A 27794-nucleotide genomic window follows, 5' to 3' on the forward strand; every position below is an offset into this window, starting at 1 on the left:
TCTGTGCCATCTGATGTTCAAGGATTTATAGGTTTAGTCAAAATTGCTTTTGCCCACTGTGGAGATTAAGCACCGTGGGATGTTTGTTGGTCAGGCCAGAGCTGCTGCTTCTTCCCCGGCCCCGATGCTGTTCTGCTGAAGACAATGTCCCAGGACCCACAAGGAGAGGTTTTAGCCCTGGTAGGGTGTGGAATTTGACTGGAGTTTGAGTGGTCTACAGGGGTATGCGCACCATGCAGGTGGATACTGTGTTGGTGCTGTTCTGCGTCTGCCTCATGGGGGTTTCTGGGAGATCAGCTCATCAAAGAGGTGACAAGCTGGAGACCTACAAACAGAGCAGGTAAATGCAAATTCCATCCAAGGATCTATATATAACATAGACTGGATGTATGGCATTGAATTTATGCTTTGATTGACATTTTATATCTAGACATGGTTTAAAATGTGAATCTGTATTTTTAATAGACGTCCACTTGGTGATGGTAATGTTCTGTTGTCCTCACCTGTTCTGCTCCCCCACCAGGTGATTTCAGACTTATTCAGAAAGGGGATTTAGAGAGGGGACCTATATTCAAGTATCTAATAATGTTCTATTGTTGGATGTTGTGGCTGTTGTTCCATGGGTGGCTGGACTGGATGTGGCGCTATTGGATGGAATAAATATCATTCTGATCAGTTTATGATACATATTTAGAGAGCCCTAACTCAACCTAGCCTGGTCCTATCTGTTTTTGACATGTCAGCAACCACAGGAGGTGGCAAGACCGCACAAACAGACCTGGGACCAGGCTAGGGTCAACCAATACTTTGAAGTGCATAAGGCTAACAACATATAGAACCAATTATGTGGAACTGATGGATTAAGTGGCAATGAGGCATACCGTATATTACATACAGTACAGTATGTTACAGCTGAATGGCAAATCTACTACAATGGTTGCTTTTGGCCTCTACAGGATCAATGTCTCTATACTGGGACGGTTGAGCTAATGTGATTAGCGTGACAGTTATAAATAACAGCAAACTTTCCAGGACATAGACATGTCTTATATGGGCAGAAAGCTTAAATTCTTGTTAATTTAACTGCACTGTCCGATTTACAGTAGCAATTACAGTGGAAAAATACCATGCCATTGTTTGAGGAGATTGCACAACAACAAAACTTTTATCACGGCAATTGGTTTGATACATTCACCTCTGAAGTTAAATAATATACTTACATTCAGTAATCTTGATCTGATTTGTCATCCTGAGGGTCCCTGAGATAAAATGTAGCATAGTTTTTTTGATAAAATACATTTTTATATTAAAATGTAGGAACTGGGTTCTCCAGTTTGAACCCCTGCTGTCTCTGGCTCCACATCCACCCCGCCCGGTCATCTAGATGTGTGATAGTTAGTGTATAAGCTAATGATCCATCATGTATGACATTCCTGGGAATGTGTCAACTTTTTGTATGTTCTCTATAGTTATGTACATGAAAATGTATAAATTGACCAATTCGACACATTTGGGCAGACTTGATACAAAATATTGTCCAGTATTGCCATGCTTCACTGGATCAATCTGAAACTTTGCACACACACTGCTTCCATCTAGTGGCCAAAATCTAAATTGCGCCTAAACTGCAATAATACATTATGGCCTTTCTCTTGCATTTCAAAGATGAAAATACAAAAAAACGCATGTTTTTTTCTTTGTGTTATCTTTTACCAGATCTTATGTGTTATATTCTCCTACATTAATTTAACATTTCCACAAACTTCAAAGTGTTTCCTCTCAAATGGTATTGTCACACCCTGACCATAGAGAGCCCTTGTTTCTCTATGGTGTAGTAGGTCATGGCGTGACTGGGGGGTATTCTAGTTTATTATTTCTATGTGGGGTTCTAGTTTATTATTTCTATGTTGGTGATTTGTATGATTCCCAATTAGAGGCAGCTGGGAATTGTTGTCTCTAATTGGGGATCATATTTAGGTAGCATTTTTCCCACCTGTGTTTGTGGGATATTATTTTGTGTTTTGTGTTTGTGCGCCACTTCGTCACGTTTCGTTTGATCATTTATTGTTTTGTGCGGTTCACTTCAATAAAATATGTGGAACCCAGATCACGCTGCACGTTGGTCCGAGTATGCTTCCAGTTCGTACGACGAGCGTGACAGGTATTAATAATATGCATATCCTTGCTTCAGGTCCTGAGCTACAGGCAGTTAGATTTGGGTATGTCATTATAGGTGAAAATTGAAAAAAAGAGTACGAGCCTTAAGAGCAATGATGTTGTTGCAATGTTATAGCTTTAGGACAGAACATTTTCTAGCCGAGATATAATTAACCGCAAATACCATAACATGTTGTCTGGCCATATTGCCTACGGATTCATAAAAAAATGTAAATATTATTTTATTTTGACAGGGAGTCAATGCTGAGATCAAGGTCTCTTTTTCAGATGAGCCCTCTATAGCACCACAGTAGACATACAATAAATACATCAAACTACACATTCATAGAGGCCTACACATTAAAATGCACATTATTATACACAACAATAACCTGCAAAATATGAAATATTCCTAAAATGTAAGCGCTCTCGAGCCCTACAGTACAATGCTAAAAACAGAACTGTGCACCTGTTAATCTCTAGTGAAGATAATGATTTCTCCCATCCAAACTGCAGGGTGCCTTTGGACTCTACTATCAGCTTTGAGTGATTTATACCCACTTAGTGCATTCCAAAGGCCCTTTAATTTCCTAATCCCACAAACCATGTCTCCTTTAGACACAATTTCACAGCTCTTAGAGCTATTTTTACAGTCGCTAGGGAAAGTCTACACACCCCTTGCACAGTCTTAAAATGTATTCGAAAAAGGAATTCAAATGGGATGTTCCTCTACCAATCTACACAACCTAGTCCAGATGTTCAAAGTGAAAGAAAAATGATAGAACATTTAAAAAATGTGTTAAAAATAAAACAAACTAAGAGGTCTTGAATGATTGCATATGTCTTCAAACCTGAGTTAATATTTGGTGGAAGCACCTTTGGCAGCCATTATAGCTGTGAATAATTTCAAATAAGATTCTACCAACTTTGCACAACTCTTAGGGCAACATACATGTATATCCATCGTTTTTGTCAAAATTGCTGATGCTCATTGAATTTGGTTGGGAGTCATTAACACAATATTACATTTTTATTTAAAAAATGTGTTAAAGGAAAACCCACCTCAGTCTTCTCAAAACCTAACCCATTGGATAGAGGTTTATTTTTCAGCAACACAATGCAACAAATGTTTATGCCAAAAACACACCAGAATGGCTTTCCAAGAGGTGTTGAGTGTTCAAGTTTCAGTCCAGACATAAATTTACTTGAAAATCAGAGACAAGGTTTATTTATATTGGTGATATTCAATTACAATTATATTTTCAAGGAAAATTAAAAGTCCTTAATTTCAAAGTTACACAGATATTGTTGTAGATCACCACTTTTTCTCTCATGTAGATTGGAAATGTTATGGTCATGAACAGATGCCACACATGTTGAAACATTGGAACACAGTATATTGCTGTGAGTGAAACCAAAATGTTAGCGACACAACTTGAAACAGGCCCCATAAACATATATGGCAACGGACTTGAACATGTGTTTATTTTCTCTCTTCAAAAAACAACAGGAGAACACAGTACATCAAAGCAGTATCAGACAGTCTTAGCTTAGCTTAACAGACACTGATGGTATACTAAACCCGACCTCTCACCCCAAAGCTGTTTCTCTAAAGTTCATATGAAAAGCATTCTCTGTCCTCTTGAATGGCATGAAAAGAACAACAACAGTCAATAGTACAATCAGCTTCTGAGAAATGCAACGTTTTGTTATGACTGGACTGCTGCGAATCCAATCACGGAACTGGAGCAAAACGATATCCGGACAGAGCAATTAAAAAAATAATTGAGTTTAAATTGGCAGCAGTGAACTGCGATGCACTTTCAACTGAGCTCTTCCTTGTTATGTGCACTTAACAGGAGTTGATTAATGACCCTGTTGTTGACTCTGTCAGGCCAGAAAAGGCAGGCAACTGTATAGCAACAGCAGAGCTATAAGAAGCCCCAAGGCAGTGTTCTGCAGACACACACACACAGACAGACTTTTCTAGACTCTGGCCCTTGGAGGGGATTGGAGAGACATTTGTGCCAAGCGGATTATCAACCAGCTGCTGGGGAGGACAGAGAGGAATATCACCCATTACCCATCAGCCCACACCGGTTAGCACCCAGCAGTGCTCTCTCTTGCTCTCTGTCTGATTGTCACGGTAGATAATATTGCTGTCTGCTGTTCTCCTCTCTCCATGCACGCCTGTGGGGCACTGTCACAGCATGCACTCGCCCGTAGGCCACCCATTAATCCAGTTGAGGGTTTTTAGCGGAAAATCTATTTTTTTTAATTATTTTTTTATGTTTCTGCCGTGACCTGGATAACGCTATCAAGCGTTCAGATGTAGGATCCCTTTGAGCGTTGACAAGAGACGTTCCCTTGAAATACTGTTTTTCTGAATGCCCTCATGCCTTTCTTGTGTTTTGGGGATGAAAATGGCAACGAATCAGCCTGATTTGGCTCCTTGAGTCAAGTTGAGAGTAAAAGACACATTTCTGCTTAGCTTTATAATAAACATGATAATGATAACAACAATTTCTACAGTGTATTACACTGGTTGTTGCTTCTTTGAATTATTTATTTGTTGTTGCTAAACTGCACAAAACTTTCTTTGTATTTCAGCATCACAATGGTCTCAGTTAGATTAAAGGTTACTTTATACTTACGTCGACGCTGTTATACAGTAGTGAGTGCATGCATTTTAATTCATACTGGTCCCTTGTGAGATTCGAACCCTCAACTCTGGCATTGCAAGTGCCATGCGCTACCAACTGAGCCATTCCTGTGTCATTTATTGTATATCTATCACCTATCACCTATACTGGAGTTCATCTTGCCATTTTGACCAGAAGCTGTTTGAAATCATTTTGTGATCTTTTCATTATGCCCAGGTGAATGTCACTATTCCTTTCCTGAAAACAATTAACAACGTTAGAGGGCCTTTTTACTGAAGAATGTGTTTGTTTCATATGATTGTGTTTTTCTCTTCGTGTTTTATGTTTTCTTTTGATGTATAGTGTAATAATGTGTACTGTATATAGATATGTATAGTTTACTAGCTGTTGATTGATGTGTTCAAATATTTTTCATCAACAGCTCCAGGAGAGAAACATCAAGAATGGATGATGGAGGAGCTCACAGCAAGACCGCAAGGTTAGAGTTCAATGTCATTGTACAAAACACTGATCTGCAAAAGTGGTTTGCCAACTTGAAGCATGACAGGAAAGGTTTTATCAATACATTTGATATTGTAAATACAGCAAAGCTGATATTGTAAAATGCTACCATACTTGACAGTGTACAACATGTCTTTGCCCATTGAAAAAAGAGATCCTCAACTTATAGCCTAACCCTAAAACGACAACCTCTTTTCCTCATTACAGCCCGATCCTAAAACGAGGTCCAGACATGACAAAATCTCCCATGACAAAATCTGAGCAGCTCTTAAGAATAGATGACCATGACTTTACCATGAGACCAGCATTTGGAGGTAAGACTTTACAGGAGTCTTATAATGTGTATATTTCTACCTAGTGAAATCATCAGGTTTAGTATGTGAAAAACATGCTCCACATAAGCTTTGTACCTACCCTGCATCAACAGTAATTACTTTGATGGTAATGCACAAATAGTTTATTGACTCCCTTTAGCTGTGTTTGCTGTTTTGATGTTGCTTATAGCACCAACGCAAACTCCTTTTTTCCTTTAAACAGGGTCAGACAATCTATCCAATGGTCTTATCAGCTCAGCCCTCTAGAGGCCCTAATGACACCAACAACATGGCAAGATGTATATTGTCATGCTAGTACAGATGTAGGATCTTAATTTGATCACTCTTTTGTTGCTGAGAATTTTCATGAACCCCTACAAAAAAATGTCCCTTCATTATAATCCACATAACAATTCACATTTCCTGTTGCTGCAGGACTATTTTCCTGTTGTAGCAAACTGTCTCAAATTAAGATCCCACATCTGTACGCTTTCATTTAACACGGATGTTGACAGAGTGTTTGTGATTTCATGGTCATCGTACAGGGGATTTGCTGTTGTGGGATTACAGGACATATCCCACTGGGGGCACACTGGTTGAATCAAAGTTGTTTCAACGTAATTTGTCAACATATTTTGATGTGGAACCAGCGTGAAAAATACATTGGATTTTTAAAAAGCAATCAACCAGTACTGTTTTCATATAATTTCAACCAGCATTTTAAACATTGAAATTAGCTGAAACAAAGTAGCGCGTTTGGGTAGTGGCTGGTTACAGTACTGTGAGACTCAGGCTCGTGCCCGCGTCGACCGAAAGCTTTGTTTTCTTTCCTCTGTTTAGCTAAATGGAGATTCCCGGTCGGAATATTATCGCTTTTTTACGAGAAAAATGGCATAAAAATGGATTTTAAACAGCGGTTGACATGCTTCGAAGTACGGTAATGGAATATTTAGATTTTTTTTGTCACGAACTGCGCCATGCGCACGACCCTGATTTACCATTTCGGATAGTTTCTGGAACGCACGAACAAAACGCCGCTATTCGGATATAACAATGGATTATTTTGGACCAAACCAACATTTGTTATTGAAGTAGCAGTCCTGGGAGTGCATTCTGACGAAGACAACAAAAGGTAATCAAACTTTTCTAATAGTAAATCTGATATTGGTGAGTGCTAAACTTGCCGGGTGTCTAAATAGCTAGCCCGTGATGGCTGGGCTATGTACTTAGAATATTGCAAAATGTGCTTTCACCAAAAAGCTATTTTAAAATCGGACATATCGAGTGCATAGAGGAGTTCTGTATCTATAATTCTTAAAATAATTGTTATGCTTTTTGTGAATGTTTATCATGAGTAATTTAGTAAATTGTTAGTGAATTCGCTGGAAGTTTGGGGGGGTATGCTAGTTCTGAACGTCACATGCTAATGTAACAAGCTGGTTTTTGATATAAATATGAACTTGATTGAACAAAACATGCATGTATTGTATAACATAATGTCCTAGGGTTGTCATCTGATGAAGATCATCAAAGGTTAGTGCTGCATTTATCTGTCTTCTGGGTTTTTGTGACATTATATGCTAGCTTGAAAAATGGGTGGCTGATTATTTCTGGCTTGGTACTCTGCTGACATAATCTAATGTTTTGCTTTCGTTGTAAAGCCTTTTTGAAATCGGACAGTGTGGTTAGATTAACGAGAGTCTTGTTTTTAAATAGCTGTAAAATAGTCATATGTTTGAGAAATTGAAGTAATAGCATTTCTAAGGTATTTGAAAATCGCGCCACTGGATTAGACTGGCTGTTGCGTAGGTGGGACGAATTCGTCCCGCCTAGCCCAGAGAGGATATACACTGAGTATACAAAACATGCTCTTTCCATGACATAGACTGACCAGTTGAATCCAGGTGAAGGCTATGATCCCTTATTGACGTCAATTGTTAAATCCACTTCAGTCAGTGTAGATGAAAGGGAGGACACAGTTAAATAATCATTTTTAAGCCTTGAGACAGTTGAGACATGGATTGTGTATGTGTGCCATTCAGAGGGTGAATGGGCGAGACAAAAAATGTAAGTGCCTTCAAACAGGGTATGGTAGTAGTTGCCATATGCACCGGTTTGTGTCAAGAACTGCAACGCTGCTGGGTTTTTCATGGGGGGTATACTCTATGTATATTGCGGGGTTGAACTTATGTAACATTTTATATTTGATTAGACATAGTTTATTTTACCTTGTTTCAATGTTGATAGTAAAATGTGTTTGAATCAACATAATTGTTTCAACGTAATGCCATCAACCTATCCCGAAAACGTGAATGTTGATTAAGGCAGCCCACCGCATCTCTCTGATTCAGAGGGGTTGTGTTAAATGCGGAAGACGCATTTCAATTGAACGCATTCAGTTGTACAACTGACTAGGTATCCCCTTTTTGAAATCAAGTGTGAAGCCACAATTACTGCCTGAACAGTGACTCCTACTGGTATATGAGGGGTAATGCACTTCAGTGAAAACAAATCACATTCCAGATACCTACCTCTATGTACCCTATGTGCCCAACAGAGGACACCATCATTTCAATGTGTAGTTAGGTATATTATCATTCATCCATGGTTGATTGGATCCTAGTTACCATTAGCCCTATAAATAGGATGAATTCATAATATGAATAGAAAATGTTTACCTTAGGATATTATTTTGTATGTGAAGGATGGTTGGCTGATTTCACATTTAATCTACAAGTTATTAATATGTTGGATTCATGTCTCCATCTCAAATCAAACTTTATTTGAAGTGCATATAAAGTTTCATTTGATTTAGTGCTATTCTTTAACTTAGATTTTTGGTTGATATGGAGATGTGAATCCAACAACATTAATCATTAGTTTGTAGTCTAACTGGATATTGAATTGTTATTGTTCAGGCAGGAAGCGTTGAACTGTGGCTTGACATTTTATTTCAATATACATCTATATTTAGGTTGATGGCATGACATACCATTTTACTATCAACATTAAAACAAGGTTAAATAACATACAATATGTCTAATCAAATATGAAATTCTAAATAATTTCAATATACAGCATATTAAATACAGGATAAACATGTTTTTTTAATGTTTCTACGTATACATGAAGATTATGTTGAAATTAGATTCATGTAACAACCTGTAAATCAGGTTAAGTCAATGTATTTAAGTACAAGTTCTACCCTAATTTCAATGTTTACAATGCTGATTGAAGTTAGATTAAATCAGTACTGGTTGATTACTTTTTTGAAATCCAATGTATTTTCCATGTTGATTCCACATCACAATACATTGACAAATTACATTGAAACAACGTTGATTCAACTAATGTGTACCCAGTGCTCTCATGTTAAGGTTACATGTACTTTTGAGTCATTTACATGTTGGGAATCCATAATACCCTTAATGTTCGAGACAAAATGTGTTTCAGAGCACCCACGCAAGACCATGGATCAAGCAACATGTGTGTTGCTGTAGAATGCATGTGATATTCATGAACCAGAACAAGGGCCAAATATGTCTTGTTTTATGAATACATCAAAATAAACAGCTGTAAGTGCAATCTGAGTCTAAAAAACATCACACTATGAATGACCCCTCTGGGCCTCCTTTAAAATGTCTCCTATTGTGAAAGAAAATAGATCTAAAAAAGAGAGATTGGAAAGGCATCCAGATGTTTGCGGCTGCAACAACTGTGATCCATTGTGACCTAATTGTGTTCCTGTACTAAGGCGGATGATGGAGAGTGAAGGTTAAAACAGTTAAAAAAATTAAATCCAGCCCGTCATGAAACAAGCAAATCCAGCTTATTGGCTGACAATGCAGCGCTGAATTTATTGTAGTGTATTTTTTGCATTAGGCTTACACTGACTGAATGGAACTACTGTATATTGTACTACACATAGTATAGTCACAATACATGACGTTCATTGTGCTAGAATCAATGATTATTGAAGCACTTGGCCAAATTTTTTGATATGGTAGACCATTCCATTCTTGTGGGCCGGCTAAGGAGTATTGGTGTCTCTAAGGGGTCTTTGGCCTGGTTTGCTAACTACATCTCTCAAAGAGTGCAGTGTAAAAAGTCAGAAAATCTGCTGTCTCAGCCACTGCCTGTCACCAAATCAAATGAAATGTTATTTGTCACATGCGCCGAATACAACAGGTGTAGACCTTTCAGTGAAATGCTTACTTACAAGCCCTTAACCAACAATGCAGTTTCAAGTTCCTTGGCGTCCACATCACCAACAAACTAACATGGACCAAGCATTCCATAGATCCCTAAAAAAGTAAGAGATAAGAATAACAAATAATTAGAGAGCAGCAGTAAATAACAATAGTGGGGCTATATACAGGGGGTACCGGTACAGAGTCAATGTGCGGGGGTACCGGTGTCGAAGTAATTGAGGTAATTATGTACATGTAGGTAGAGTTATTAAAGTGGCTGTGCATAGATAACATCAGAGAGTAGCAGCAGCGTGGGGAGGGCAATGCAAATACTCTGGGTAGCCATATGGCTTGGGGGTAGAAGCTGTATAGAAGCCTCTTGGACCTAGACTTGGAGCTCCGCTTGCCGTGCGGTAGCAGAGAGAACAATTTTTAAAGCCTTCCTCTGACATCGCCTGGCATAGAGGTCCTGGATGGCAGGAAGCTTGGCCCCAGTGATGTACTGGGCCGTACGCACTACCCTCTGTAGTGCCTTGCAGTCGGAGAACAAGCAGTTACCATACCAGGCAGTGATGCAACCCGTCAGGATTGCAGCTGTAAAATCTTTTGAGGAAATGAGGACCCATGCCAAATATTTTCAGTCTCCTGAGGGGGAATAGGTTTTGTCATGCCCTCTTCATGACTGCCTTGGTGTGCTTGGACCATGTTAGTTTCTTGGTGATGTGGAAGCCAAGGAACTTGAAGCTCTCAACCTGCTCTATTACAGCCCCATCGATGAGAATGGGGGCATGCTCGGTCCTCCTTTTCCTGTAGTCCACAATCATCTCCATTGTCTTGATCACATTGAGGGAGAGGTTGTTGTCCTTGCACCACACGGTCAGGTCTCTGACCTCCTCCCTATAGGCTGTCTCGTTGTTGTCGGTGATCAGGCCTACCACTGTTGTCTCATCAGCAAACTTAATGATGGTGTTGGAGTCGTGCCTGGCTGTGCAGTCATGAGTGAACAGGGAGTACAGGAGGGGACTGAGCACGCACCCCACGCCCCCGTGTTGAGGATCAGCGTGGCGGATGTGTTGTTTCCTACCCTTACCACCTGGGGGCGGTCAGTCAGGAAGTCAAGGATCCAGTTGCAGAGGGAGGTGTTTAGTCCCAGGGTCTTTCGCTTAGTGATGAGCTTTGAGGGCACTATGGTGTTGAACGCTGAGCTGTGGTCAATGAATTGCATTCTCATATAGGTGTTCCTTTTGTCCAGGTGGAAAAGGGCAGTGTGAAGTACAATAGAGATTGCGTCATCTGTGGATCTGTTGGTGCGGTATGCAAATTGGAGTGGGTCTAGGGATTCTGGGATAATGGTGTTGATGTGAGACATGACCAGCCTTTCAAAGCATTTCATGTCTACAGATGTGAGTGCTACAGGTCAGTAGTCATTTAGGGTGGTTACCTTATTGTTCTTGGACACAAGGACCATGGTGGTCTGCTTGAAACCTGTTGGTATTACAGACTCAGACAGGGAGAATTTGTGCTTCCCTTTGTAGTCGGTAATAGTTTGCAAGCCCTGCCACAGCTGGCGAGCGTCGGAGCCGGTGTAGTATGATTCGATATTAGTCCTGTATTGACGCTTTGCATGTCTGATGGTTCATCGGAGGGCATAGCGGGATTTATTATCAGCTTCCTGTTTAGAGTCTTGCTCCTTGAAAGCGGCAGCTCTACCCTTTAGCTCAGTGCAAATGCTGCCTGTAATCCATGGCTTCTGGTTGGGGTATGTACGTACAGTCACTGTGGGGATGACATCCTCAATGCACTTATTGATAAAGCCAGTGACTGATGTGGTGTACTCCTCAATGCCATCGGAGGAATCCCGGAACATATTCCCGTCTGTGCTAGAATAGCAGTCATTGGGAGTGCTATTACATCAGCAACATAGCTCAGGCAGTAGGAAGCTCTCTCATCCATTTATATGCAGATGATACAGCCTTATACTCAGCTGGCCCCTCCCCGGGTTGTGTGTTAAATGCTCTACAACAAAGCTTTCTTAGTGTCCACCAAGCTTTCTCTACCCTTAACCTTGTGCTGAACACCTCCAAAAACAAAGGTCAAGTGGTTTGGTAAGAAGAATGCCCCTCTCCCCACAGGTGTGATTACAACCTCTGAGGGTTTAGTGCTTGAGGTTGTCACCTCATACAAGTACTTCGGAGTATGGCTAAATGGTACACTGTCCTTCACACAGCACATATCAAAGCTGCAGGCTAAAGTTAAATCTAGACTTGGTTCCCTCTTTCGTAATCGCTCATCTTTCACCCCAGCTGCCAAACTAACCCTGATTCAGATGACCATCCTACCAATGCTAGATTACGGAGACATAATTTATAAATCGGCAGGTAAGGATGCTCTCGAGCGGCTAGATGTTCTTTACCATTCAGCCATCAGATTTGCCTTCAATGCTCCTTATAGGACACATCACTGCACTCTATACTACTCTGTAAACTGGTCATCTCTGTATATCTGTCGCAAGACCCACTGGTTCATGCTTATATATAAAACCCTCTTAGGCCTCACTCCCCCCATCTGAGATATCTACTGCAGCCCTCATCCTCCACATGCAACACCCGTTCTGCCAGTAACATTCTGTTCAAGTTCTCCAAAGCAAAGTGGTGGTGGGAGTGCTGGTGGTGGTGGGAGTGGTGGTGGGGGTGGGAGTGGTGGTCCATTTATATGCAGATGGTACAGTCTTATACTCAGCTGGCCCCTCCCCAGATGTTGTGTTAAATGCTCTACAACAAAGCTTTCTTAGTGTCCAACAAGTTTTCTCTACCCTTAACCTTGTTCTGAACACCTCCAAAACAAAGGTCATGTGGTTTGGTAAGAAGAATGCCCCTCTCCCCACAGGAGTGATTACTACCTCTGAGGGTTTAGAGCTTGAGGTTGTCACCTCATACAAGTACTTCGGAGTATGGCTAGATGGAACGCTGTCCTTCTCTCAGCACATATCAAAGCTGCAGGCTAAAGTTAAATCTAGACTTGGTTTCCTCTTTCGTAATCGGTCCTCTTTCACTCCAGCTGCCAATCTAACCCTGATTCAGATGACCATCCTACCCGTGCTAGATTACGAAGACATAATGTATAGATTGGCAGGTGAGGTTGCTCTTGAGCAGTTAGATGTTCTTTACCATTCGGCCATCAGATTTACCTTCAATGCTCCTTATAGGGCACATCAAATCAAATCAAATGTGTTTCTAAATCCCTTCTTACATCAGCTGATATCTCAAAGTGCTGTACAGAAACCCAGCCTAAAACCCCAAACAGCAAGCAATGCAGGTGTAGAAGCACGGTGGCTAGGAAAAACTCCCTAGAAAGGCCAGAACCTAGGAAGAAACCTAGAGAGGAACCAGGCTATGAGGGGTGGCCAGTCCTCCTCTGGCTGTGCCGGGTGGAGATTATAACATAACATGGCCAAGATGTTCAAATGTTCATAGATGACAAGCAGGGTCAAATAATAATAATCACAGTGGTTGTCGAGGGTGCAACAGGTCAGCATCTCAGGAGTAAATGTCAGTTGGCTGATCATAGCCGATCATTCAGAGTACCTCTGCCGATCCTGCTGTCTCTAGAGAGTTGAAAACAGCAGGTCTGGGACAGGTAGCACGTCCGGTGAACAGGTCAGGGTTCCATAGCCGCAGGCAGAACAGTTGAAACTGGAGCAGCAGCACGGTCAGTTGGACTGGGGACAGCAAGGAGTCATTAGGCCAGGTAGTCCTGAGGCTCAGGTCCTCCTCCTCCGAAAGAGAGAGAGAAAGAAAGATAGAAAGAAAGAAAGAAAGAAAGAATTAGAGAGAGCGTACTTAAATTCACACAGGACACCGGATAAGACAGGAGAAATACTCCAGATATAACAGTCTGAACCTAGCCCGCTGACACATAAACTACTGCAGCATAAATACTGGAGGCTGAGACAGGAGGGGTCGGGAGACACTGTGGCCCCGTCCGACGATACCCCGGGACAGGGCCAAACAGGCAGGATATAACCCCACCCACTTTGCCAAAGCACAGTCCCCACAACACTAGAGGGATATCTTAACCACCAACTTACCATCCTGAGACAAGGCCGAGTATAGCCCACAAAGATCTCCACCACGGCACAACCCAAGGGGGGGCGCCAACCCAGACAGGAAGATCACGTCAGTGACTCAACCCACTCAAGTGACGCACCCCTCATAGAGACAGCATGGAAGAGCACCAGTAAGCCAGTGACTCAGCCCCTGTAATAGGGTTAGAGGCAGAGAATCCCAGTGGAGAGAGGGGAACCGGCCAGGCAGAGACTTAAAAGGGCAGTTTGTTGCTCCAGTGCCTTTCCGTTCACCTTCACACTCCTGGGCCAGACTACACTCAATCATAGGACCTACTGAAGAGATAAGTCTTCAATAAAGACTTAAAGGTTGAGACCGAGTCTGCGTCTCTCACATGGGTAGGCAGACCATTCCATAAAAATGGAGCTCTATAGGAGAAAGCCCTGCCTCCAGCTGTTTGCTTAGAAATTCTAGGGACAATTAGGAGGCCTGCGTCTTGTGACCGTAGCGTACGTGTAGGTATGTACGGCAGGACCAAATCGGAAAGATGGGTAGGAGCAAGCCCATGTAATGCTTTGTAGGTTAGCAGTAAAACCTTGAAATCAGCCCTTGCCTTAACAGGAAGCCAGTGTAGAGAGGCTAGCACTGGAGTAATATGATCACATTTTTTGGTTCTAGTTCAGATTCTAGCAGCCGTGTTTAGCACTACCTAAAGTTTATTTAGTGCTTTATCCGGGTAGCCGGAAAGTAGAGCATTCCACTGTGTAAACTGGTCATCTCTGTATACCTGTCGCATGACCCACTGGTTGATGCTCATTTGTAAAGCCTCTTAGGCATCGCTCCCCCCTGTCTGAGTTATCTACTGCAGCCCTCATCCTCCACATACAACACCCGTTCTGTCAGTCACATTCTGTTAAATGTCCCCAAAGCACACACATCCCTTGGTCGCTCGTCTTTTCATTTCACTGCAGCTAGCAACTGGAACGAGCTGCAACAAACACTCAAACTGGACAGTTTTATCTCAATCTCTTCATTCTAACTCAATCATGGACACTCTTAATGACAGTTGTGGCTGCTTTGCATGATGTACTGTTGTCTCTACCTTCTTACCCTTTGTGCTGTTGTCTGTGCCCAATAATGTTTGTACCATGTTTTGTACTGCTACCATGATGTGTTGCTACCATGTTGTTGTCATGTTGTGTTACTACCATGCTGTGTTGTCGTGTGTTGCTGACTTGCTATGTTGTTGTCTTAGGTCTCTCTTTATGTAGTGTTGTGTTGTCTGTCTTGTCGTGATGTGTGTTTTGTCCTATATTTATACATATATTCTTTTTTAAGTCCCCGCAGGAGGCCTTTTGGCTTTTTTTGCCATCATTAAATAATAATTTGTTCTTAAATTACGGTTAAATAAAATACATTTAATTAAATTTAAGTATCCATTATAGCAATGCGTGAAGGAAATGAAGGATAAATGGTACTGCACTTGTAATTACATGTTTTAAATAGGTTTTTGAACAGAGGTCCAGGATAGTCAATTAATTCTGAAAATCTAATCTCTCGTTGAAATTTCTATCAATGCAATTTTATTTAATTACAGGACCCCCTATTCCAGTTGGGGTAGATGTTCAGGTTGAAAGTCTGGACACAATCTCTGAAGTGGATATGGTGAGTGGGATTTCAGTCTCTTTACACAGTGAAGGGTAATCTTTCCTAACCTGGTGGAACGAGACTGATCTCGCAATAGCTCACATTCTGTTTGTGAAACAGAAACGTGAGCACAGCCGTCAGTCTGCTTGACCAGGCTAAATCTTTTCCCCAAACTTTAGAAAAAGTATTCCACCATCGAGAAAAATGCTTTCAACCAGAGAAGCCTTTCATTAATATTACGTAATGACAAAAGATGAAGCATACTCAACTCAGATACTGTACCTCACATGTAGAATCCTCCAAACACATATAGTACCTATGTTGCATCCAAATAGCATATTCATCAATAGGCGTGATACAGTACCACCGCCACCACTCCCACCACCACCACCGCTACCACCACCAACACCACCACCACCACCAACACCACTACCACCATTACCACCACCAACACCACCACTCCCACCACTCCCACCACCACCACCACCACCACCGCTACCACCAACACCACCAACACCACCACCAACACAGCCACCACTACTGCCACTCCCACCACCAACACAGCCATCACCACTCCCACCACCAACACCCCCACTCCCACCACCACCACCACTCCCACCCCCACCACCACCCCCACCAACCTGCTGTGTTGTTTCAGGACTTCACCATGACCCTGTACCTGAGGCACTACTGGAAGGACGAGCGCCTGTCCTTCACCAGTACCAATAACCAGAGCATGACCTTTGACAGCAGGCTGGCCAAGAAGATCTGGGTTCCTGACATGTTCTTCGTCCACTCCAAGAGGTCCTTCATCCATGACACAACCACGGACAACGTCATGCTGAGGGTGTACCCTGACGGCAACGTGCTTTACAGTCTGAGGTAGCTCCACTGTGTTCTGGCCCTGCTACACTATAGCCATCGTGTGTCCAGCATTGCCAGGAGCCATCAGCCATTGAGGAAATACTTCCTTTGAAATCAATGAAAGCTGCTGTACAGCCCGTGTTGTGCACGCATTGCATCACGTCCAAAGGCGGCATCTAAGCTTAAGAATCGCAGAGGTTCAATTCTTGCATGTTCATTCTTTCTTGTGAATTGAAATAATGAGAAATAACAACATGCTCTGATATTTACAACTCCGCGAAGAAAGTTAATCTGTGTCATTTACAGTGGGTGAAAATAATGCACTGTGTGCAGAACAAGCAAGGAGGTAGGAAAAGCCAAGCATGAGCTAGCGAGATCCTATTGGTATGTTGTAGCATGTGTTCTAAATGGAGCTCTCTCTGTACCACTAATTGTAGAACCACTGACCTTTATTTTTTACTTGTTTATTGTTTCTGGCATTATCCCTACGATCTGGAAAGCGGCGCATGTCCTCAACTTACATAAACGTGGAGATCCTTCTGACTTAGATAACTACGGTCCAATTTCCAAATTCTTGCCTTTCCAAAGTTTTAGAATCTCTGAATAACTTTCCCCTAATAACTTTTTTAACTTCTCACTCTGTTCTTAATGTGCACAAATCAAGTTTTTTGACCTGGACATAGCCCGGTTTCAGCGGCTACACTTGTTTTTGATTATGTGTTAAATTGCTTGGATCATAAAAATCATTGTGTTGCCTTATTTGTAGACCTTTCCAAGGCCTTCGATACCAATAAACATCACATTCTTATTCAGAGTTTGACTGAAATAGGTCTGGATCAGGCTTCTTGCAAGTGGTTTGAAAAGTATCTGTCAGACAGGACTAAATGTGTGATCTTTGATAGCGTTGTCTAGTTTCCTGGATATCACAAAAAGTGTACCGCAGGGGTCAGTACTGGGACCTGTTCTCTTTACCATTGATATAAATAATATTGGTCTGTTAAAACTTGTAATATTGATCTGAATGCAGATAACCCAACTGTTGCCCCAGCTATGTTAGAGCTGCAATCTGACCTTGTTACTTTACAGAAAGCCCTGGTTGGTTTAAAACTTGGACTTAATGCAGGCAAAACTAAATACATGTTTTTCTGTAGTTCTTGCAATGTTTCAGATGGACTACATATGTATTCTATCAAGGCACAAGGCGAGTCCCAGATGCAGACACAGGAGGCAGAATGTTGGAGTCTTACAATGTTTATTAAAGGTCAAAACCAGTTCAGAGTCCAATAGGTACCGAAAAGTAGGTAGATTCAAGGTCAGGGCAGGCAGGATGATCAGGCAGGTGGGAAAGTAGTCCAGAGTCAGGCAGTGTTCAAAACAGAGAAGACTAGCAAAAGAGAATAGAAAATGAGTACGGGGAAAAACACGCTGGTTGACTTGACTAAACATACAAGATGAACTAGCACAGAGAGGCAGGAAGCAGGAGGGATAAATACACTGGGGAAAATAAGCGACACCTGGAGGGGGTGGAGACAATCACAGGGACAGGTGAAACAGATCAGGGCGTGACATATTCATTGGATGGTTCTCCCATTGATCGGGTTCCCGCCTACAAATATCTGGGCATTTGGATTGACAGACTTCATGTTTAAAAAACATACTGTTGAACTAGTTAAAAAGCTAAGATTTAAAGTGGGTTTATTATTTTGAAATATATATATTTTTCCCCTAAGTAGCAGAAAGCAGATTGTGCAGTCAACTTTCCTGCCAGTTCTTGATTATGATGACACCGTTTACCAGATTGCAGCAGCCACTACTCGTAAACCTTTGGATGCTGTCTACCATACTGTAGCGCCATACGTTTTATCACTGGTGACAGTTTTAATACTTACCACTGCATTCTGTATCAAAAGGTTGGCTGGTCCCCATTAAAGTCCCATAGATCAATTCATTACTCCCTTTTTGTTTACAAAGCCCTACTACACAAGCTTACAACTTACCTAACTTCGTTGCTAACGTATAAAAGTATGAGCAACCAAACCCGCTCGCAGGATTTAACTCTTGAGGTCCCTCTGGTCTTGACCAATTTAGGTAAATCCTCATTTAGTTTAATACCCTCCAGTGTTGGAATAACCTACAAAATTCCTTTCAAATTGATTCCTTGGTGCTGCTAGGGCAGTTTAGTTGTTTCGATTGATTGTAGTGGTTTATTTGTTAAAATGGTGGTGTTGAGGTTGTGCCTTGTTGTTATTTGTATTCGTCTTGTTTTAATTGTAATGTAAATTGTTGTCCTGTTGTGAGAAAATGTTTGTACTCAGTGCACGATTGGGAATGAGACCCTGGTCTTAATTGGGCTACCCTAAACAAATAAAAGTTTATAAAAATGTGTATATTTCCATTATGGAACACCTCCTCTGTGAAGTGTGCGTGTGCACAAACTCAATTCGGCATTGCACTCCTTCTAAACAACGCCGTTTTTTTTTACTTTGGCAAAGCGTCAAGTGTATAAAACTTTGTGCAGTGGATTCGTAACGTATTCTGGTTTTGGAAATCGAAACATTTATTGAGATCAGATGTTTCATCGATGAGAAAATGTGCAAAATGTCGGGCCAGTTTCACCTACTTCCACCTACTTCCATCCTCTCCCACCTCTCCCATTGGACAGGTTCCGATAGCACCCCGTTTCAGAATGTTTTTGTGCTAGCTGAACACCACCTTGGTTTGATAACTTACCCTCAAGGGTATTGGATTTAGTGCTGAAATCCTTTTCAAGTTGACTTATCGAGGCAGATGAAGGAGGCCTATTTGTTGGACAGCAAAACAAATCGATTGAACATGCTACTTAGTAATTATAAATGTCAGATCCTGTGTGTGCAACCCTCCTTGGTTGTTAAATTGGACAATGAGTTCATTGAATGGATGATATGAAGATAGATCTGGTAGTGCATGACATAATTTATCTGACAAAGTTAGGACCTTTTAGTGACAGCCATTTAATGAGACAGGTGGACAACGCTGTTGTAATCAGGACTGTATGACAAACATTTTCCCTTCCCTTGCCAGTGTTCTTCATCGAACAGATTTAATCAACACCAGTCCAATTGTAAACAAGACAGCCGCCAAATAGAGACCACATGTAACCTTCAGTGACATCAGATATAACATTCTGTAGACTCCAAGCAATCAGACCTAGATCACCTACATGGAGTTGACATTGGAAAAGCAGTCTCAATCCCCAACAACAATTTTTTGTTAAATTATTTTAACTAAAAATACTTTTTGTTAAAGGCCCGGTTGAGTCAAAATTCAGTTTTCCTGTGTTTGTATCATATTTGTACACCAGCTGATGAAACTAACACTGTCAAAGTATGAAACATGTAATCAGTGTTATTTCCTGATAGTTACTGGTTGAAAATACAATACAACCTACACAGGACATTCTAATCAGCAGGTTTTGCACAGGTGGAGTTTTGGCTTGCTTGGTGATAAATCATCAGGCGGCATAAATTAATAGACCAATAACAAAGAGAGTTCCAAACTTCTCTCCCAATAAAAGCTAGTTTTCAGGTTACATATCACTCCCATCAGGCCCCTCCGCTCTGGTGGATTGATCCCCGTACCACAATCCTAACTGTGGTTAATGCACTACTTTGGTGCCCTTTCCCGTTCCGCTCAGACCTAGCAAAAGTATTGCTTATGTAATGCGTCTGTGTGTAGCTGGTGTAGAGGAGTCAGGCGCAGGACAGCAGATATGAGAAAATTCACAATTTTACTCAACAAATAATCACAAGTCAATAATTCCAAGGCCACAATACGGACCACAATACAATAAACAATTACTCACAAACAAACATGGGGGAACAGAGGGTTAAATAATGAACAAGTAATTGGGGAATTGAAACCAGGTGTGTAAGAAAAGGACAAAACAAATGGAAAATGAAAAGTGGATCGGCGATGGCTAGAAAGCCGGTGACGTCGACCACCGAACGCTGCCCGAACAAGGAGAGCGACCGACTTCGGCGGAAGTTGTGATAGAAATGATTTGATATTGAGATAAAAACTTCTGCACCTGGCATTTTTTGTTTCATACCCTATTTAAGTGAGCTTATAATAGTCATACTGAACCATTTCAGCTACAGCTCAGCATAAAGGCAACAAAAACAATCAAAGCGATTCACAATTATAATCATCACTTTGTATCCATATTAATTCTGGTCAGGCATAAGTCAGGCACCAATATCACTTTTGTTCTCACAGAGTCACAGTCACGGCCATGTGCAATATGGACCTGAGTCGCTTCCCTCTAGACACACAGACCTGCTCGCTGGAAATAGAGAGCTGTGAGTGCACCTCTCAACTTTACTATTTACCTACACATCTCTGATGACATTTGATTATGTTTTTATCACATGATCAAAGATAAGCAATCATATTTATATGAGGTATTCATTGGGGTTTTTGAACATTCTCTCGTCAGATGCATACACGGACGATGATCTCATGCTGTACTGGAAGAAAGGCAATGAGTCACTGAACACGGACGAGAGGATATCTTTATCCCAGTTCCTCATCCAGAAGTTTCACACCACTACAAAGCTGGCCTTCTATAGCAGTACAGGTAACCCTGAAGTCACAGATTGAGTAGATATTACGTAGATATTACAAAGACACATTATAGCCCATAGTTGTATTTACAAAGACGACCGTGGGCCACATTAAATTGCTTTGCTGGCCACATTTGCCCGCTGGTCGTGAGTTTCAGACCCCTGCACTATGAGAATGGAAACCGGTGAAAAGGACTGGATCTGTGTAGAATATCAGCTGTGTTTCTTTTTTCTTCTCAGGCTGGTACAACCGTCTGTACATCCACTTCACCCTGCGACGTCACGTCTTCTTCTTCCTGCTCCAGACATACTTCCCAGCCACCCTCATGGTCATGCTGTCCTGGGTCTCCTTCTGGATTGACCGCCGGGCCGTCCCCGCTAGGGTCCCTTTGGGTAGGAAAGCCCTTTGCAAGAAGGACCAGGACGTTTTATTGGCTCTAGGCTAAATTGATATTTCCGTGTTTTATTTGAGATATAGTACAGTCTTGCTGTCTTTCCAACAGTAATTGTGAAGTTTGTTTGGTCTCGACAGTGCCCCAAATAAAGATTGACATTAACTGTAAAAGATCAAGCCAAGACCTGGACTAAAAAGCTATTTCAATGGAGATCTGTGTCTGGGTAACTGTCCCTAATGTCTTTTGACTCTGTCCAGGTATCACCACAGTGCTCACCATGTCTACCATCATCACTGGAGTCAACGCCTCCATGCCCAGAGTGTCCTACATCAAAGCGGTGGACATCTACCTGTGGGTCAGTTTCGTGTTTGTCTTCCTCTCGGTCATAGAGTATGCCGCGGTCAACTACCTCTCTACCGTGCAGGAAAGGAAAGAGAGGAAACTAAGAGAGAGGGTACAGTTTGTTTCATTTCATTTACATAAAATGTTTTTCTGCTTTTCTGTATACTTTTATTTTTAGGACTACATCTGGTGAACAACTTTGCATGCTGTATATTTCTCTATATGCCAAATGTTGTGGCATGTGGAACTGAAACTGCACAAGATGCCTCAGGAGGAAGTATTTTAACTCACACAGCCCCTGAAAACTTTTCCTGACACAAACAACCTTGTTGAGAAGATTACTAAAATGACTAAATACATTAGACATCAGTAGATTTAAAGCCACTTAAATACTTAAGTTTTGCAGTTTCAAAGTATTGTCCTTTAATTCAAACTTTTTCTCTTTTTACTCCTCGCTACCTGCAGTTGCCGTGTACCTGTGGCATCGGAAACCCTGACGACGCCATGTGCGACCCCCAGATCACTGGCTACACCACCATGGACGTCAACAGTATAGGGAACTATGGCACCGCAGGGAACTATGGGATGCCGGAAAACGGTGGCAGGCAGGAGAGAATGTTTGCCCAGGTGGTTCTGGGGGATCCCCAACTCACGGGCCAGGTAAAAAGGCCAGGCTATGTGAACATTTGGATAGACACCCACGCCATAGACAAGTACTCACGGATGGTCTTCCCTGGTTCCTACGTCCTGTTCAACATCATCTACTGGTCCATCTACTCCTAACGCCTGGCCAATGGGGAAGGACTATACTACCCTAACACATCCACATGCTGCAGTTAGAGCACAACATTAGGCACCAAACAGCACAAAACTGACTGAAACAGGGAGCGACTACCTGAATTTGTCCAATAAGAAACACAAGTTTTCGTTTTTCAGGGCAAAACTTTTGCTACATTTTGCAACAGTATGCCCTCATGAACATGAAACAGGACACCGCTGTAACTCCATTAACAGGGATAGTGGCCACGCAGAGATAAAACATGTTATTGTTTCTGCTTTCAAGACAAAAGACAGAGATATGTATTTTAAATTGTGAGGTGAACATTGCCTTCTTGACCCAGCCTCTTAAATGGATCCATGTACAGTACAGTGCATTTGGAAAGTATTCAGACGCCTTGACTTTTTCCACATTTAGTTACATTACAGCCTTATTCTAAAATGGATTAAATGTTTTTTTCTTCTTTCTCAATCTACACACAATACCCCATAATGACAAAGCAAAAGTTGGTTTGTAGAAAATGTTTCAAATTTAATAATAAAAAAAAATGAAATATCACTTTGTTGAAGCACCTTTGACAGCGATTACAGCCTCTATTTGGGGAGTTTCTCCCATTCTTCTCTGCAGATCCTCTCAAGCTCTGTCAGGTTGGATGGGGAGCGTCACTGCACAGCTATTTTCAGGTTTCTCCAGAGATGTTCAATCGGGTTCAAGTCCGGGCTCTGGCTGGGTCACTCAAAGACATTCAAAGACTTATCCTGGAGCCACTCCTGTGTTGTCTTGACTGTGTGCTTAGGGTCATTGTCCTGTTGCAAGGTGAATCTTCACCCCATTCTGAGGTCCTGAGCACACTGGAGCAGGTTTTTCCCTCGATCTCCCAGTACCTGCTGCTGAAAAACACTCCCCAGCATGATGCTACCACCACAATGCTTCACCGTAGGGATGGTGCAAGGTTTCTTCCAGAAGTGATGCTGGCATTCAGGCCAAAGAGTTGAATCTTGGTTTCATCAGACCAGATAATCTTGGTTCTCATGTTCTGATAGTCCTTTAGTGCCTATTGGCAAATTCCAAGTGGGCTGTCATGTGCCTTTTACTGAGGAGTGGCTTCCGTCTGGCCACTCTACCATAAAGGCCTGATTGGTGGAGTGCTGCAGAGATGGTTGTCCTTCTGGAATGTTCTCCCATCTCCACAGAGGAACGCTAGAGCTCTGTCAGAGTGACCATTGGGTTCTTAGTCACCTCCCTGACCAAGGCCCTTCTCCCCCGATTGCTCAGTTTGGCCAGGTGGACAGCTCTAGGAAGTCTTGGTGGTTCCAAACTTCTTCAATTTAAGAATGATGGAGGCCACTGTGTTCTTGGGGACCTTCAATGCTGCAGACATTTTTTGTTACCCTTCCCTAGAGCTGTGCCTCGACACAATCCTGTCTTGGAGCTCTACGGACAATTCCTTCGATCTCATGGCTTGGTTTTTGCTCTGAAATGCCTTGTCAACTGTGGGACCGAATATAGACAGGTGTGTGCCTTTTCAAATCATGTCCAATCAATTGAATTTAACACAGGTGGAGTCCAATGAAGTTGTAGAAACATCTCTGAGACAGTTGTTTGACATTGCGACATCTATGACCACGACTATTAGTTAACTTGGCATGACTACGACTATTAGTTAACTTGGCATGACTACGACTATTAGTTAACTCTGCATGACTATGACTATTAGTTAACGTGGCATGACTATCAGTTAACTTGGCATGACTACGACTATTACTTAACTTGGCTTGACTACGACTATTAGTTAACTTGGCTTGACTATGACTATTAGTTAACTTGGCATGACTATGACTATTAGTTAACTTGACATGACTATGACTATGAGTTAACGAGGCATGACTTAGTTAACTTGGCATGACTACGACTATTAGTTAACTTGGCATGACTACGACTATTAGTTAACTTGGCATGACTATTAGTTAACTTGGCATGACTACGACTATTACTTAACTTGGCTTGACTACGACTATTACTTAACTTGGCTTGACTACATTTACATTTACATTTTAGTCATTTAGCAGACGCTCTTATCCAGAGCGACTTAAAGTAGTGAATGCATACATTTCATACCATACATTTTTTTTTTCTGTGCTGGCCCCCCGTGGGAATCGAACCCACAACCCTGGTGTTGCAAACTATTAGTTATTAGTTAACTTGGCATGACTATGACCATTAGTTAACTTGGCATGACTATGACTAGAGCTAGTGCCCAGGAGAATGCTAGCCTCTGTTAAACTCTAAATCTGGAATTTCCAGTGATATCTAGAATTTTATTTTCGTACTTGCAATTTTGCAATGAAGTTGTAGAAACATCTCGAGGATCATCAAATGGAGACAGGATGCACCTGAGCTCAGTTTCAAGTCTCAAAGCAAAGGGTCTGAATACTTATGTAAATAAGGTATTTCTGTTTTTTCCTTTTTATAAAATTGAAGAAATGTTTTTTTAAACCTGTTCTCGCTTTGTCATTATGGGGTATTGTGTGTAGATTGATGAGGAAAATGTTTTATTTAATCCATTTTAGAATAAGGCTGTAACATAACAAAATGTGGAAAAAGGGAAGGAGTCTGAATACTTTTCTAATATGTACTCTTTCCATGTCTATTCAAGAAAAAAGTTATAAGGGTTTCTCATCATTTCCACTAAGCCACCGTGTCAAGTTAATTTGTAAATACTGTGGTTAGCTAGACGGTAAGGGCTTAGGATTGTGTACAATATTATCAATGACTCAGACGGACCAAAGGTAGACTGAGGTATTTATCCTCCTGGCTTGGAAACACTACAAAAATTGGGTGCAGTATTTTTCAGTAAACATCCTCTGAGAATTTTCAGTTGCACAATGATTGCTCAAACATTATGCATCAGATTAATTAACATTGATAAACTGTTGCTTGGGGGTTGAAAAACCATTTGAGATAGCACAATGTTTTGGGAATGTCAAATTTTGAAATACAATGTTGTTTAGACATGATCGTAATCTCTGAGACAGTTCTTTGACATTGCGACATCTATGACCACAACTATTAGTTAACTTGGCATGACTACAACTATTAGTTAACTTGGCATGACTACGACTATTAGTTAACTTGGCATGACTACGACTATTAGTTAACTTGGCATGACTACGACTATTAGTTAACTTGGCATGACTATTAGTTAACTTGGCATGACTACGACTATTACTTAACTTGGCTTGACTACGACTATTAGTAAACTTGGCATGACTATGACTGAGTTAACTTGGCATGACTATTAGTTAACTTGGCATGACTATTAGTTAACTTGGCATGACTACAACTATTACTTGGCTTGACTACGACTATTAGGAAACTTGGCATGACTATGACTATGAGTTAACTTGGCATGACTATTAGTTAACTTGGCATGACTACGACTATTACTTAACTTGGCTTGACTACGACTATTAGTAAACTTGGCTTGACTATGACTATTAGTTAACTTGGCATGACTATTAGTTAACTTGGCATGACTGTTAGTTAACTTGGCATGACTATGACTATTAGTTAACTTGGCATGACTATTAGTTAACTTGGCATGACTGTTAGTTAACTTGGCATGACTATGACTATTAGTTAACTTGGCATGACTGTTAGTTAACTTGGCATGACTATTAGTTAACTTGGCATGACTATTAGTTAACTTGGCATGACTGTTAGTTAACTTGGCATGACTATGACTATTAGTTAACTTGGCATGACTATGACTATTAGTTAACTTGGCATGACTATGACTAGAGTTAGTGCCCAGGAGAATGCTAGCCTCTGTTAAACTCTAAATCTGGAATTTCCAGTGATATCTAGAATTTTATTTTCGTACTTGCAATTTTGTAATATCATATGAACACACTTTTTGGATGTTATGTATTGTTGCTTTTACTAGTTTGTTGCTAAGCAAGTTCGTCACTTTTTCATTGTGCACTTGACAATAGCACAACTACATGTTACAGTAATAAATAAGAAACACATAACGATTCACTACTAGTGACTACTACAATACTAAATGTAGGTTATTTGAAGCCAAATCACAATCTTTTTCACTAATTTGATACTGTTGTCACGGTGAAACATACGAGATGTGAGCTGATCACAAAGACAGAGAACAGCTGCTTCATACTTTTGAAGCTCATAATGTCTATTATATGCTGAGGCTTTGAGATTCACTGTAGTAGTTGTTTTAGGTTTTAGTATTTTTCCACTTTGATGCGTTTGAATAAATAACCTATTAGATAACCTCTCATACGGCTACTGGATATTATTGTCTCCAAACAGGATGGATATATTATTGTCTTACTAGGAGAGATCGTATCCCAAAACACCCCTTCTTTATTCAAGTAATATCAGTATGATCAGTCACACCGTCACACCTTTGGAAAGCTATGTGATGACTGACCCTTGTTAAAAACGTTTAGCTAATGTCATGTTTTCTGAGCAAGAAAGTCATTGAATCTGAAATGGAAGAACACATGTTGAACCAGCCTCATGCATAGTTAAGACATGTAATTTCAATGGTGCAGTGTCTCATTAGAAACTTTGCTTGAAGTTTATAGCGTAGTGTCAGTGCATGGTTCAGTGCATCAGAGCCAATGTAAAAGAAAGGGTGGATCCCAGGGACAACAAATGGCACGTTTCCAAAGTCAGTGGAACCTGCCAAGACATAGATTTTATCGACAAAACTACGTAGACAAGACTACGTAGACAAGACTATGTAGACAAGACTACATAGACAAGACCACATAGACAAGATTACAATCACATGACTACGTTACAGAGACAAGACCACGTAGACAATACTACATAGACAAGACCACGTAGACAAGACCACGTAGACAAGACTACGTAGACAAGACTACATAGACAAGACTACATAGACAAGACTACATAGACAAGACTACGACGTAGACAAGACCACGTTTCGTAGACAAGACCACATAGACAAGACCACATAGACAAGACCACATAGACAAGACTACATAGACAAGACCACATAGACAAGACTACATAGACAAGACTATGTTTCGTAGACAAGACTACATAGACAAGACTACGTAGACAATACTATGTAGACAAGACTACATAGACAAGACTATGTTACATAGACAAGACTACATAGACAAGACTACATAGAAAAGACTACGTAGACAACACTACGTGGACAAGACTTTATAGACAAGACTGCATAGACAAGACTGCATAGACAAGACAATGTTACGTA

General features: G+C 41.2%; 1 protein-coding gene across 1 annotated transcript; it reads left to right on the forward strand.

Moving 5' to 3' along the window:
• LOC106564610 (gamma-aminobutyric acid receptor subunit rho-1) lies at positions 1–26819 on the forward strand. Its single transcript, XM_014130801.3, has 10 exons — positions 1–340; positions 5242–5298; positions 5529–5635; positions 15487–15554; positions 16195–16418; positions 20655–20737; positions 20875–21015; positions 21242–21394; positions 21654–21850; positions 22204–26819. Exons 1-10 carry the CDS (start codon positions 225–227, stop codon positions 22519–22521), a joined length of 1464 nt encoding a protein of 487 aa, XP_013986276.2. The 5' UTR covers positions 1–224; the 3' UTR covers positions 22522–26819.
• The last annotated feature ends 975 nt before the right edge of the window (positions 26820–27794 follow it).

The sequence above is a fragment of the Salmo salar genome, chromosome 01, assembly GCF_965601325.2.
Source record: "Salmo salar chromosome 01, fSalSal1, whole genome shotgun sequence".
In the NCBI taxonomy this organism is placed as follows: Eukaryota; Metazoa; Chordata; class Actinopteri; order Salmoniformes; family Salmonidae; genus Salmo; species Salmo salar.

Excerpts from the sequence above, each read along its gene's own strand:
- LOC106564610 (XM_014130801.3), top strand. The coding sequence starts at position 225 with ATGCGCACCATGCAGGTGGATACTGTGTTGGTGCTGTTCTGCGTCTGC. Across the intron at positions 15,555-16,194 it reads CAATCTCTGAAGTGGATATG|GACTTCACCATGACCCTGTA; the intron begins GTGAGTGGGATT and ends GTGTTGTTTCAG. Across the intron at positions 20,738-20,874 it reads CTCGCTGGAAATAGAGAGCT|ATGCATACACGGACGATGAT; the intron begins GTGAGTGCACCT and ends TTCTCTCGTCAG.